We start from the raw sequence: 14,533 nt of genomic DNA on the forward strand, positions 1-14,533 counted from the left end.
AAAAACCCTTTAAGTAAATAAATAAATAAATTTAAAAAAAAAAAAAAGAGGGAAAAAAACTTTAAATAAATAAATAAATAAATTTTTTGAAGAGGGAGGGAAAACCTCTTTAAATAAATAAACAAACAAACAAACAAACAAACAAATAAATAAATAAATAGATTTTAAAAAACCAGGGAATAAAACTTTAAATAAATAAATAAATAAATAAATAAATAAACAAACAAACAATTTTTTAAAAAGGGAGGGAAAACCCCTTTAAATAAATAAATAAACAAACAAATAAATAAATAAATAGATTTAAAAAAACAGGGAATAAAACTTTAAATAAATAAATAAATAAATATTTTTTTAAAAAAAGGGAGAAAAAACCCCACCTTTAAACAAATTAAAAAATTATTTAATTAAAAAAAAACCAACAACAAAAACCAGGAAAAAAATACCCCCCAACCCTCCGGATTTTTTTTTCCCCCGAAATATCCCCCCCTCCCCTCCCCCCAAAAAAAATGGGGCGTCGAGGCCTCGCCGAGGAAGGGGGGGGGAGAAGAAACTCTTAAAAAAATATCTCTGGAAACCACGTCCGGTCTCTTTGTTTTGTTTTTTTTTTGTGTGTGGTTTTTTTTTCTTTTTTTCCCTTTTAAAAAATAGACGATAATAATAAAGCGGAGCTTTTAAAACCAAGAGGACGCCGCCATTTCGACGTCGTTAGGCCGCCATTTTGATGTCGTTAGGCCGCCATTTTGATGTCATTGGGACGGTGCCACCATTTTGGCGTCGTTAGGCCGCCATTTTGGCGTTGTTAGGCCGCCATTTTGACGTCATTAGGCCGCCATTTTGATGCCATTAGGACGGTGCCGCCCTTTTGACTTCGTTAGGCCGCCATTTTGGCATCATTAGGCCGCCATTTTGCCATCATTAGGCCTCCATTTTGATGTCGTTAGGCCTCCATTTTGATGTCGTTAGGCCACCATTTTGATGTCGTTAGGCCGCCATTTTGATGTCGTTAGGCCGCCATTTTGCCGTCGTTAGGCCGCCATTTTGACGTCGTTAGGCCGCCACTTTGACGTCATTAGGCCGCCATTTTGATGCCATTAGGACGGTGCCGCCATTTTGACTTCGTTAGGCCGCCATTTTGCCATCATTAGGCCTCCATTTTGACGTCGTTAGGACGGCGCCGCCATTTTGGCGTCGTCGGGACGGCCCCGCCGTGTCGGCGTCGTTAGGATGGTGTCACCATTTTGATGTCATTAGGACGGCGCCGCCATTTTGACGTTGTCAGGACAGCACCGCCATTTCGGCGTCATCAGGACGGCGCTGCCATTTTGACCTCGTCAGGACGGTGCCGCCATCTTGGTATCGTCAGGACGGCGCCGCCATTTTGGTGTCGTCAGGACGGCACCACCATTTTGACGTCGTTAGACCACCATTTTGGCGTCGTTAGGCTGCCATTTTGGCGTCGTTAGGCCGCCATTTTGACGTCGTCAGGACGACACCTCCATTTCGGCGTCGTTAGGACGGCGCCGCCGTGTCGGCGTCGGCGTCTCCGCCCTGGGGGGGCGGAGGAGGAGTCCCTTTGTCCCAGCCCAGCTCCACCACGGTTTTCCCTCTGCCCCCGGCGACCTCCTGGCAGGAGCTCTCCCTCCTCTCGCCCAGCTTGGACGCGGAGCGGGCGACGGAGCCGCCGTTGGTCTGCGAGCACACGTGGGTCACCTTGGCCGCCTTCTTGGCGTGGGCCGGGTGGTGGTTGTTGTACACCTTGTACTTCATGAGGAGGATGAAGATGAAGACGAGCACCGAGGCCACGATGATGCCGCCGATGACGATGATCATGGTGCCGCCCAGGAACTGGGCGTGCAGGGAGCGGCAGCGCGGCGGCTCCTCGCGCGTGGCGAAGCGGGCGCAGCCCAGCGAGCGCGTGGCCGGCAGGGCCGTGGCGCCGTCCGAGTAGACGGCCAGCACGCAGAGCTCGTAGGAGCGGCCCGGCGCCAGGTCGGTGAGCAGGAAGGATTTGCTGGTGGGGGGGATCATCCTGGAGGTAAAAAAAAGGGGGGGAAAAGGAGGTCAAGGAGGCTCTTCCGGCTCGTGGGAGAGCGGGGCGGGGCCATGGGACGCGAGGGGATGGAGGGAGGGTCTTGGGATGGGTCTTGGGTCTTGGGATGGGTCTTGGGTCTTGGGATGGGTCTTGGAATGTGTCTTAAGATGGGTCTCACAAGGGTCTTGGGAAGGGTCTTGGAAGGGTCTTGGAAGGGTCTTGGAAAGGGTTTTAAGATGGGTCTTAGAAGGGTCTTGGGAAGGGTCTTGGAAGGGTCTTGGGATGGGTCTTAGGATGGGTCTTAGAAGGGTTTTGGGTCTTGGGACGGGTCTTAGAAGGGTCTTGGGAAGGGTCTTGGAATGTGTCTTAGGATGGGTCTTGGGAAGGGTCTTGGGATGTGTCTCAGGAAAGGTCTTAGAAGGGTCTTAGGAAGGGTCTTGGGATGGGTCTTAGGATGGGTCTTAGAAGGGTCTTGGGATGGGTTTGGTGGTTGGGATCATCCTGGAGAAATAAAAAGGGGGAAAGGGATGAGGGGGAGGTCAAGGAGGCTCTTCCGACTGGTTGTGGGGTGATGGGACACGAGGGGATGGAGGGAGGGTCTTGGGATGGGTCTTGGGATTGGTCTTAGAAGGGTCTTGGGATGAGTCTTAGAAGGGTCTTGGGATGAGTCTTAGAAGGGTCTTGGGATGGGTCTTAGAAGGGTCTTGGGAAGGGCCTAGGATGGGTTTTGGGAAGGGCCTAGGATGGGTCTTTAGAAGAGTCTTAGGATGGGTCTTGGAAGGGTCTTGGGATGGATCTTAGGATGGGTCTTAGAAGGGTCTTGGATCTTGGAAAGGGTCTTGGGATGGGTCTTAGGATGGGTCTTAGAAGGGTCTTGGATCTTGGAAAGGGTCTTGGGATGGGTCTTAGAAGGGCCCTAGGATGGGTCTTAGAAGGGTCTTGGGAAGGGCCTAGGATGGGTCTTAGGATGGGTCTTGGGATGGGTCTTAGGATGGGTCTTAGAAGGGTCTTGGGATGGGTCTTAGAAGGGTCTTGGGACAGATCTCAGAAGGGTCTTGGACAAGGTTTTAGGACCGACCCCTTCCCCACCCCCCCCAACACCCCCGTCCCTTCCCCCACCTGTAGACGGGGACGTCGTCGGTGGACGAGTTGTACTGGATCTGGTACATCCTGACGCCGGGCAGGGGCTGCCGCGGCTCCCACCGGACCAGCGCCGACGCCGCCGTCAGCTCCTCCACCGCCACCCCCTTCTCCCGCCTCTCCTTGCTCTCGTTGGCGAAGCTCGACTTGGCCGGGATGAGGATGTCGGAGGCTCCCGGTCCCTCCCCTCCCTCCTCCCCACCCTCCTCCTCCTCCTCCTCCTTCTCGCAGCCGGTGCCGTTGCCCGCCTCGGCCGCCGGCGTCACCAGCAGCTCCACGGGCGCCGTGGACTCGCCGGCGGCGTTGGAGGCGATGCAGGTGAAGGTGCCCTTGTCGGCCATGGAGGCCGCCGCGATGTCCAGCGTGCCGTTCTCGTAGGACGTGGTGCGGCTGGTGTTGGACACCAGCTTGCCGTCGGGCGCGATCCAGCGCACGTAGGGCTCGGGGTCGCCCACGGCCTTGCACTTGAGCGAGGCGCCCCGGCCCTCGGCCGCCGCCAGCCGCGGCGTGCGGTGGGTGATCATGGGCGGCTCGCAGACGAACTCCTCCTCCTTGATGGACCAGAAGTACTTGCCGGCCAGCTCGGGCGGCGAGGCGCACGTCTCCAGGTCGTCCTCGCGCGTCAGGCGCCGCAGCCACACCAGCTCGCAGTTGCAGTGCAGGGGGTTGCCCCCGAAGCTGAGCACCAGCGACGACAGCGGCGAGCCCTTGGACTTGGCGTAGACGGGGATGCGCGAGAAGAGCGGGTCGGGCGGGATCTTCTTCAGCTTGTTGGAGGTCATGTCGAGCCGCGCCAGCTTGTGCAGGTTGGAGAAGATGCCCTCGGGCACGAACTCGATGAGGTTGTGGTCCAGGCTCACCGTGTTGACGTTGGAGAGCCGCGCCACCGTCCCCCAGGGCACGTCCACCAGGTTGTTGTAGGACAGGTCCAGGTCCTCGATGGTGTCCACGAAGTCGTCGAGCGAGCGCGGCGACACCGAGCTCAGCTGGTTGTTGCTCAGGATGAGGTGGCGCAGGTTGACCAGGCCCTTGAGGTGGTCGTCCCGCAGCGCCGTCAGCCGGTTGCTGTCCAGGTGGAGGGCGTGGAGCCCGCGCAGGTCGGCGAAGGCCAAGGGCATGATCTGGCTGATGGTGTTGCGCGACAGGGTGAGGTGCAGCAGGTTGGTCATGTTGGCGAAGTCCTTGCGCCGCAGGACGGTGATGAAGTTGTCCATGAGCCGCAGCTCGGCCGTGCGCCGGTCCAGGGCGGGCGGCACGAAGAGCAGCCCCGTCTTGGTGCACAGGATGGTGAAGGAGGGCGACAGGTTCTGGCACTGGCAGCGCTTGGGGCACGTCATGGGCGCCGCCGGGGCGGCCGTGCTGAAAACCAGGAGGGGCAGCAGGAGGAGCTTGTCCATCGTAAGGGGGGAGATCCCGGAGCTGGGGGGGGGGAAAAACGGGAGAAATCCGGGTTAGTTTGGGGGTTAAAAGCGGGTTTAAGGTCAACTGGAGACGACCTTCCATCATTGACCTTCCATCATTGACCTTCCATCATTGACCTTCCGTCGTAAGGGGGGGAGATCCTGGAGCTGGGGGAGGGAAAAATGGGAGAAATCTGGGTTAATTGGGGATTAAAAGCGGATTTAAGGTCAAGTTTTCCATTCCAGGTCAACTGGAGATGACCTTCCATCATTGACCTTCCATCATTGACCTTCCGTCGTAAGGGGGGAGATCCCGGAGCTGGGGGAGGGAAAAATGGGAGAAATCCAATTTAATTTGGGTTAAGGAGAAGAAATGGAGGTGAATTGGGTTTAATTAGGGGTTAAAAGCAGGTTTAAGGTCAACTGGAGACGACCTTCAATCGTTGACCTTCCATCATTGACCTTCCGTCGTAAGGGGGGAGATCCCGGAGCTGGGGGAGGGAAAAATGGGAGAAATTCAATTTAATTTGGGTTAAGGAGAAGAAATGGAGGTGAATTGGGTTTAATTTGGGGATTAAAAGCAGGTTTAAGGTCAAGTTTTCCATTCCAGGTCAACTGGAGACGACCTTCCATCGTTGACCTTCTATTATGAAGAAAATCGTGGATCTGGGGGGGAAAAAAAACGTGGAAATGGGGTTTAATTTGGGGGAAGGAGAAGAAATCCATGGAAATGGGGGTTAATTGGGGATGAGGAGGAGAAATCCTGGAAAATCTGATTTAATTTGGGGTTAAAAGCGGGTTTAAGGTCAAATTCCTATTCCAGGTCAACTGGAGACACCAGGAAATGAACCATTGGAAGGAAAATCATGGATTGGAGGGGAGAAAATGGGAGAAATCCGTGGAAATGGGGGTTAATTGGGGATGAGAAGGAGAAATCCTGGAAAATCTGATTTAATTTGGGGTTAAAAGCAGGTTTAAGGTCAAGTTTTTGTTCCAATCAACTGGAGATGCCAAGAAATGAACCATTGGAAGGAAAATCATGGATTGAGGGGAGAAAATGGGAGAAATCCCTGGAAATGGGGGTTAATTGGGGATGAGAAGAAGAAATCCTGGAAAATCTGATTTAATTTGGGGTTAAAAGCAGGTTTAAGGTCAAGTTTTTGTTCCAATCAACTGGAGATGCCAAGAAATGAACCATTGGAAGGAAAATCATGGATTGAGGGGAGAAAATGGGAGAAATCCCTGGAAATGGGGGTTAATTGGGGATGAGAAGAAGAAATCCAGGAAAATCTGATTTATTTAGGGATTAGAAGCAGGTTTAAGGTCAAATCCCCGGGAAACCCCCCCCAAAATTCCTCTGCCTTGTCCAAATCCTCTTCCCAGGCCTCCCCCCCGAATCCTTTCCCGCCAAATCCCAAAATAATCCTCGGGATCTTTTTTTCTCTCCCCCTTTATATTTTTTTTGGGGGGATAAAACCTCCCCCTGGATCGATTTTTCCCACCTTTTTCTCCCTCAAATCCTTGGATCTGCTTCCCAACTTCCCCCACCTGGAAAATTTCCCCCTCCTTGGTGCCAAATTCCCTCTTTTTTGGAGGTTTTTCCCATCGGAATTTGGCCCGAAATGGGATTTTTTCGGCTCCATTTAATCCCTGGAATTAATTCCGAGTGAAAAGTTGTCAGTCCAGGTGGGAAAAATTGGGGGGAAATCCCAGGATTTTTTTGGGGGAAAAAAAATGGGATTTTGGGGGGGGAAAAAAATGGGATTTGAGGGGGGAAAAAAACGGAATTTGGGGGGTGTTTTGAGCTCAAAATCCCGGGATTTGGGAAGGGAAAAGGGGGGATTTGGGATGTGCCAGGCCCAAAATCCAGGTGGATATTCCCAAATCCAGGTGAACATTCCCAAATCCTTCTGAATATTCCCCAAATCCACCCAAATATTCCCAAATCCATCTGAATATTCCCAAATCCATCTGAATATTCCCCAAATCCATCTGAACATTCCCAAATCCTTCTGAACATTTCCAAATCCACATAAATATTCCCAAATCCGCCCAAATATCCCCAAATCCATCCAAATATTCCCAAATCCAGGTGGACATTCCCAAATCCTTCTGAACATTCCCAAATCCTTCTGAATATTCCCAAATCCACCCAAATATCCCCAAATCCATCTGAATATTCCCAAATCCAGGTGGACATTCCCAAATCCAGGTGAACATTCCCAAATCCACCCAAATATTCCCAAATCCTGCTGAACATTCCCCAAATCCATCTGAACATTCCCAAATCCACCCAAATATCCCCAAATCCACCCAAATATTCCCAAATCCACCCAAATATTCCCAAATCCAGGTGAATATTCCCAAAATCCATCTGAATATTCCCAAATCCACCCAAATATTCCCAAATCCAGCTGAACATTCCCAAATCCACCCAAATATTCCCAAATCCACCTGAATATTCCCAAATCCATCTGAATATTCCCAAATCCACCCAAATATTCCCAAATCCAGCTGAACATTCCCAAATCCACCCAAATATTCCCAAATCCAGCTGAACATTCCCAAATCCACCCAAATATTCCCAAATCCAGCTGAACATTCCCAAATCCACCCAAATATTCCCAAATCCACCTGAATATTCCCAAATCCATCTGAATATTCCTAAATCCTTCTAAATATTCCCAAATCCACCCAAATATCCCCAAATCCACCTGAATATTCCCTTGGAATCCAAACCCTCCGGAATCCGAAATTCCAGGAGAGGAAGGGCCAAAAAAAAATCCCCGGAATTCCCCCCCTGGAACATCATCCCAGGCCTTAAAAACCCGGAATTCCGGCCCCAATTCCATGGGGAAGGGGGGTGGGATCACATCCAGGCACTGGAATTGTGAGAATCCAAGGAAAAAATTCCTGGAATTCCCTGTTCCGCCACATTTTAAAAGTTAAACCACAAAATTCCCCTTTTTTTTTGTTTTTTTTTTAAGGAAAACCGGGATTTTCCCGAGGAAAAAGGAGGATTTTTAAGGAATTTTCCCCCCCTCAAATTCCAAAAATTCCCCCCCCAAAAAATAATTAAAATTCCTCGGAATTCCCGGGAAAAAATCCGGGATATTTCGGGGTTAAAAATCTTCCTTTTTTGGGGGGGTTAAAAAAAATATTCCCGGTTGGAATTTTTTTGGGGGGGTTTTCCAGCCGGTTTTTTCCGGGTTTTCCAGGTGGTTTTTCCAGGCCCCGACCCCTCCCGAATTCCCGGGGAGCCTCGGGAAGCGATTCCCGAGGAATTCCAGAGGGGGATGGGCGAGACCCCTCCCCCCCCTCCCCGCGGGGTGGCTCCGAAAAATCCCCAAAAAAATCGGGAAAAAACGGGATTTTGGGGCGGTTTTTTTTGGGAATTCCGCGGGATTGGGGGAGGGAGGGAGGGAGGGGGGGGGGAGGGGAATTCCTTAAAAAAAATAAAACCCGGGATTTGGAGGTGGAAAAACGGGATGAGGGAGGGGGGAGGGGGGAAAAAAAGTGGGAATGGCAACACCTGGAATTCCGGCACACCTGGAATTCCTGGAATTCCGGCACCTGGAGCGATGACGAGGCGGAATTTTGGGATGAGGGGGAAGGGAGGGGGAGAGAAAAGGTCCCGGAATTCCCGGAATTCCCAAAAATTCCCCCCCCCCCCCCCCCCCCCCCCCCCGGTCTCGGAGGTTTGGGAAATTTGGGAAAGGTGGGGAGGGGAAAACGGGGGGGGGGGGGAATTGGGATTTGAGGGGGGAAATTGGGAATTTGGGGGGGAATTGGGAATTTTGGGGGGGAAATTGGGAATTTAGGGGGGGAAATTGGGATTTGGGGGGGAAAATTGGGATTTGGGGGGGAAATTTGGGATTTGGGGGGGAAATTTGGGATTTGGGGGGGAAAATTGGGAATTTAGGGGGGGAATTGGGATTTGGGGGGGAATTGGGAACTTAAGGGGGGAGAAATTGGGATTTGGGGGGGAGAATTGGGAATTTAGGGGGGGAAATTTGGGAATTTAGGGGGGAGAATTGGGAATTTAGGGGGAGGAAATTGGGATTTGGGGGGGAAATTGGGAATTTAGGGGGGAAAATTGGGAATTTAGGGGGGAAATTGGGAATTTAGGGCGGGGAAATTGGGATTTGGGGGGAAAATTGGGATTTGGGGGGGAATTGGGAATTTAAGGGGGGAGAAATTGGGAATTGAGGGGGGGAAATTGGGATTTAGGGTGGAATTGGAGACCTGGAGGGTGGGATTTGGGGTGGAAAAAGGGGATTGGGGGTGGGAAAAGCCGGGATTTGGGGGGGGAAATCGGCCTTTTGGGGTGGAAAACCCAGGATTTGGGGGGGAAAACCGGGATCTGGGGTGGAATTGTGGATTCCAGGGATGAGAATGGGGTGGGAAAAGGGGATTTGAGGTGGGAAAAGTTGGAATTCAGGTGGGAAAAAGGGGATTCAGGGTGGGAAAAGCCAGGATTTGGGGGGGAAATCGGCCTTTTGGGGTGGAAACTCGGGATTTGGGGTGGAAAAACCGGGATTTGGGGTGGGAAAATCGGGATTTGAGGTGGAATGCCGACCCGGGGGGTGGGATTCGGGGTGGAAAAAGGGGATTTGGGATGGGAAAAGCTGGAATTCAGGTGGGAAAAAGGGGATTCAGGGTGGAAAAGTCGGGAGTCGGGGGGGGAAATCGGCCTTTTGGGGTGGAAACTCGGGATTTGGGGGTGGAAAAACCGGGATTTGGGGTGGAATGGAGACCCGGGGGGGTGGGATTCGGGGTGGAAAAAGGGGATTTGAGGTGGGAAAAGCTGGAATTGGGGTGGGAAAAGCCGGGATCGGGGTGGTAGAAGCCGAGATTCGGGGAGGGGAAATCGGCCTTTTGGGGTGGGAAACTCGGGATTTGGGGTGGAAAAAACCGGGATTTGGGATGGAAAAAACGGGATTTGGGGTGGAATGCCGACCCTGGGGGTGGGATTTGGGGTGGAAAATGAGGATTTGAGGTGGAAAAAACCGGATTCGGGTGGGAAAAGCCGGGATCGGAGGGTGGAATCGGCCTTTTGGGGTGGAAAAACCGGGATTTGGGGTGGAATGGAGACCCGAGGGGTGGGATTCGGGGTGGAAAAAGGGGATTTGAGGTGGGAAAAGCTGGAATTCGGGTGGGAAAAGCCGGGCTCGGGGGGTGGGGGGCGAGGGCCGCGCTGCGGAAGATGCGGCGCGTCCCTTTCCCTCCCCCCCCCTCCATCCCTTCCCTTCCCTCCATCCCGACCCCTCCATCCCTCCGGATCCCCCCGGATCGTCCCCCCCCTCCCCCCCCTCACCTCGGCCGCCGCCTCCTCAGGGGGGGGCCCCCCCCGGGGGTCTCTCGCCGTCCATGGGGGGGGTCCCGGGAGGGTCCCGGGGGGGTCCCGGGGGGGGTCCCGGGGGGGTCCCGGGGGGGTCCCGGGGAGGCTTCGGGAGCCGCAGCCGCAGGGGCGGCCCGCCCCGGCTCTTCCAGGGAGGAGGAGGAGGGAAAAGGAGGGAGAAGGGAGGAGGGGAAAGGAGGAGGAGGAGGAGGAGGAGGAGGAGGAGGGAGGAGGAAGAGGAGACGCCCCGGGATGGGGAGGGGGAGGGAAGGGGAGAAAAGGGGGAAGGGTGGGATCGGAATTCCCGCTCTTCCAGGGAGGAGGAGGAGGGAAAAGGAGGGAAAAGGGAGGAGGGAAAAGGAGGAGGAGGAGGAGGAAGAGGAGGAAGAAGAGGAGGAGGAAGAGGGAGGAGGAAGAGGAGACGCCCCGGGATGGGGAGGGAGGAGGGGAAGGAGGGGAAGGGGAGAGAAAACGGGGGAGAAAAGGGGGAAGGGTGGGATGGGTGGGATCGGAATTCCCGGCCCTTCCCAGAGGGAGGAAAAGGAGGGAAAAGGAGGAGGAGGAGGAGGAAGAGGAGGAAGAAGAGGAGGAAGAGGAGACACCCTGGAATGGGGAAGGGGAGAGGGGAGGAGGGGAAGGGGGGGAGAAAAGGGGATGGGATGGGTGGGATCGGATTCCCGGCCCTTCCCAGAGGGAGGAAAAGGAGGGAAAAGGGAGGAAGAGGAGGAGGAGGAAGAGGAGGAAGAAGAAGAGGAGGAGGAAGAGGAAGGAAGAAGAAGAGGAGGAAGAGGAGACGCCCCGGGATGGGGAGGGGGAGGAAGGGGGAGAAAAGGGGGAAGGGTGGGATGGGTGGGATCGGAATTCCCGGCCCTTCCCAGAGGGAGGAAAAGGAGGGAAAAGGGAGGAAGAGGAGGAGGAAGAGGAGGAGGAAGAGGGTTTGGGGTGGGAAGCGGAGCCTGGGAGGTGGGATGGGATCACTGGAATCCCTGAATCCCTGATTCCCAACCCAAATGGACCTTTTTCCAAGGAAAACCCGGATTTGGGAGAATTCCCAGGGTTTTTTTCCCTTCTCCCAGGTCCTTTCTCTTCCCGGTTTTCTCCCGGTTCTTCCTCTCCCAATAATCCTCCTGATCCTTCCCATTCCCAAACCTTCCCATTCCCAAATTTTCTCCTCCAAACCCTCCCATTCCCAAATTTTCCTCCTCCCAGTCCTTCCCAATTCCCAAAGCTTCCCATTGCCAGGTCTGGAAAAGGGGCTGGAAAACAGGAAAAGGGGGTGGAGAACATGGAAAAGTGGGTGGAAAAGATGGAAAAGGGGATGGAAAAATATGGAAAAGGGGTGGAAATCATGGAAAAGGGGGGTAGAAATCATGGAAAAGGGGGTAGAAATCATGGAAAAGGGGCAGGAAAATATGGAAAAGGGGATGGAAAACATGGGAAAAAGGATGGAAAATATGGAAAATATGGAAAAGGGGGTGGAAAAGGTGGAAAAGGGGATGGAAAACATGGAAAGGGAGTAGAGAACATGGAAAAAGGGGGTGGAAAACAGGAAAAGTGGCGGAAAATATGGAAAAGGGGGTGGAAAAACATGGGAAAAAGGATGGAAATATGGAAAAGGGGATGGAAAACATGGAAAAGTGGCAGAAAATATGGAAAAGGGGATGGAAAACATGGAAAAGGGAATTAAAATCATGGAAAAGGGGAAGGAGAATGTGGAAAAGGAGGTGGAGAACATGGAAAAAGGGATGGAAATTATGGAAAAAGTGATGGAAAATATGGAAAAGGGGGTGGAAAACATGGGAAAAAGGATGGAAAATATGGAAAAGGGGATGGAAAACATGGAAAAGTGGGTGGAAATCATGGAAAATGAGGTGGAAATCATGGAAAATGGGGTGGAAATCATGGAAAATGGGATGGAAAACATGGAAAAGGGGATAAAAATCATGGAAAAGGGGGTGGAAAAGATGGAAAAGTGGGTGGAAATCATGGAAAATGGGGTGGAAATCATGGAAAAGTGACAGAAAATATGGAAAAGGGGGTGGAAAACATGGGGAAAAGGATGGAAAATATGGAAAATATGGAAAAGGGGGTGGAAAAGGTGGAAAAGGGGATGGAAAACATGGGAAAAAGGATGGAAAATATGGAAAAGGGGATGGAAAACATGGAAAAGTGGGTGGAAATCATGGAAAATGGGGTGGAAATCATGGGAAATGGGGTGGAAATCATGGAAAATGGGATGGAAAACATGGAAAAGTGGCAGAAAATATGGAAAAGGGGATGGAAAACATGGAAAAGGGAATTAAAATCATGGAAAAGGGGAAGGAGAACGTGGAAAAGGGGATGGAGAACATGGAAAAGGGAGTGGAGAATACGGAAAAAGGGGTGGAAATTATGGAAAAAGTGATGGAAAATATGGAAAAGGGGATGGAGAACATGGAAAAGGGGGTGGAGAATGTGGAAAAGGGGTGGAAAATGTGGGAAAGGGGGTGGAAAACATGAAAAAGGGGATGGAGGACATGGAAAAGTGAGGGAAAATATGGAAATGGGGTAGAAAATATGGAAAATATGGAAAAGGGGATGGAAAACATGGAAAAGGGGATGTGAAACATGGAAAAGGGGGTGGAAAACATGGAAAAGGGGAAGGAGAAAGTGGAAAAGGGGGTAGAAAATATGGAAAAAGGGGTGGAAAACAGGGAAAGGGAGTGGAGAATATAGAAAAGAACTGGAAATTATGGAAAAGGGGGTGGAAAACATGGAAAAGGGGTTTTTTGGTGGATTTTGGACGATTTTGGGGGGATTTTTTTGGATTTTTTGGGGGATTTTGGGGGCATTTTTCGAGGGTTTTGAGGGGTTTTTTGTGGGATTTTTTGGGGGATTTTTTGAAGGTTTTGGGGGGATTTTTGGTGGATTTTTTTTTATTTTGGGAGGTTTTTTGGGGGATCTTTGGAGGATTTGGGGGGGATTTTGGGGGGGATTTTTGTGGATTTTTTGGAGGTTTTGGGGGATTTTTTGGAGGGATTTTGGGTGGATTTTTGGGGGATTTTTGGAAGGTTTTTGGGGGATTTTTTGAGGATTTTTTGGGGATTTTTTGGGGGGTTTTTTTTGGATTTTCTGACGAGATTTTGGGGGGATTTTTTGAGGGTTTTTAGGGGATTTTGGGGGGGATTTTTTGGGGATTTTTTGAGGGTTTTGGGGGGATTTTTTTTTTATTTTGGGGGGATTTTGGGGAGATTTTTGGGGTTTTTTGGGGGGATTTTGGGGGGATTTTTTGAGGGTTTGGGGGGATTTTTGGGGAATTTTTTTTATTTTTGGAAAGTTTTGGGGGGATTTTTTTTGATTTTTGGGGGATTTTGGGGGGATTTTTTTTATTTTTTTGAGGACTTTTGCGAGGTTTGGAGGGATTTTTTTTTTAGATTTTGGGTGGATTTTTTTGGAATTTTGGGGGGATTTTGAGGGGATTTTTCTGGGGGTTTTGGGGATTTTTGGGGGGGATTTTCTTGGATTTTTTTTTATTTTTGGGAGGTTTCTTGGGGGATTTTGGGATGGTTTTTTTTTTTATTTTAGAGGATTTTTTGAGGATTTTTGGGGGATTTTTTTTTTATTTTTGGGGGGATTTTGGGTGGATTTTTTGAGGGTTTTGGGGGATTTTTTTGGGGTATTTTGGGAGGATTTTTTGGGGTTTTTTGTGGATTTTCTGGGGGTTTGGTGGGATTTTTTGAGGATTTTTTGGGGGGGGTTGGAGAGATTTTTGGGAATTTTTGAGGGGAGTTTTGGGGATTTTTTTGGGATTTTTTGAGGGTTTTGGGGAACTTTTGGGAATTTTGGGGGAATTTTGGGAGGATTTCTGGGGGGATATTTTTGGGGCAGGAGATCCTTGGGATATTTGGGAAGGATCCTTGGGATTTTTGAGGAAGGACTCCCAGGATTTTTTAGGTAGGAAGTCCTTGGGATTTTGGGGAATTTTGGGAGATTTTTTGGGGGGATTTTGGGGAGATTTTTGGGGGGGATTTTTTTATTTTAATTTTGGGGGGATTTTTGGGGGATTTTTTGGGGAATTTTTTGAGGGTTTTTGGGGGAATTTTGGGGGAGATTTTTGGGAAATTTCGGGGGATTTTTGAGTATTTTTGGGGGGATTTTTGAGGGAAAATCAGCTTTTTTTCCAACATTTTTTTTTCCTTTTCCTTTGGGGAAAAAAAAAAAAAATCCATGTTAAAAAAAAGGCTCAGGAGCAGCAGCAGCAGCCGAGCTAAAAATAGAACAACCTCGAGCTCAGGAGACGCTCCTGGAATCCCAAAAATCTACCTTGGGATTCAAAAAAAAACCACCTGGGAATTTTCTCGGGATCATTTTTTTTTTTTCCTCCTTGAAATTCCTTCTTTTTCTGGGGGGAGGGTGGGAGGAAATTCCAGGGTTTTTTTGGGGGGGATTTTTAATCATTTAAAAAAAAAAAAAAATAAGAATTTTGGGAATAAACTTCGAGGTTTTTTTGGGGGGGGGATCATCTGGAATTTTTGGGAAGAAATTTTGAGGTTTTTGGGATCATCCGGAATTTTTTTCCTGGGTTTTTTTTTTTGGGGGGGGGGAATGGGGAGGAAATGCTGAGTGGGCAAAAATTAATTA

At 50.5% G+C, this 14,533-nt stretch overlaps 1 protein-coding gene across 2 annotated transcripts; it reads right to left on the bottom strand.

The window, feature by feature from the left end:
- Positions 1–867: 867 nt before the first annotated feature.
- Positions 868–10,019, bottom strand: LOC127465935 (leucine-rich repeat and fibronectin type III domain-containing protein 1-like protein). Of its 2 annotated transcripts, XM_051776466.1 has the most exons (4): positions 9,890–10,019; positions 3,152–4,591; positions 1,492–2,029; positions 868–1,314 (listed from the first exon to the last, which is right to left on the bottom strand). In XM_051776466.1, exons 2-3 carry the CDS (start codon positions 4,567–4,569, stop codon positions 1,510–1,512), a joined length of 1,938 nt encoding a protein of 645 aa, XP_051632426.1. In that variant the 5' UTR covers positions 4,570–4,591; positions 9,890–10,019; the 3' UTR covers positions 868–1,314; positions 1,492–1,509. The 2 variants fall into 2 exon arrangements, 1 of the variants encoding a protein (XP_051632426.1); XR_007902473.1 differs by lacking the exon at positions 9,890–10,019 and having other exon boundaries at positions 868–1,147; positions 1,422–2,029; positions 3,152–4,606.
- Positions 10,020–14,533: the final 4,514 nt, after the last annotated feature.

This window comes from Manacus candei, unplaced genomic scaffold (assembly GCF_025592945.1).
Source record: "Manacus candei isolate 608988 ecotype Guabito, Panama unplaced genomic scaffold, ASM2559294v1 h1tg000537l, whole genome shotgun sequence".
Lineage (NCBI taxonomy): Eukaryota > Metazoa > Chordata > Aves > Passeriformes > Pipridae > Manacus > Manacus candei.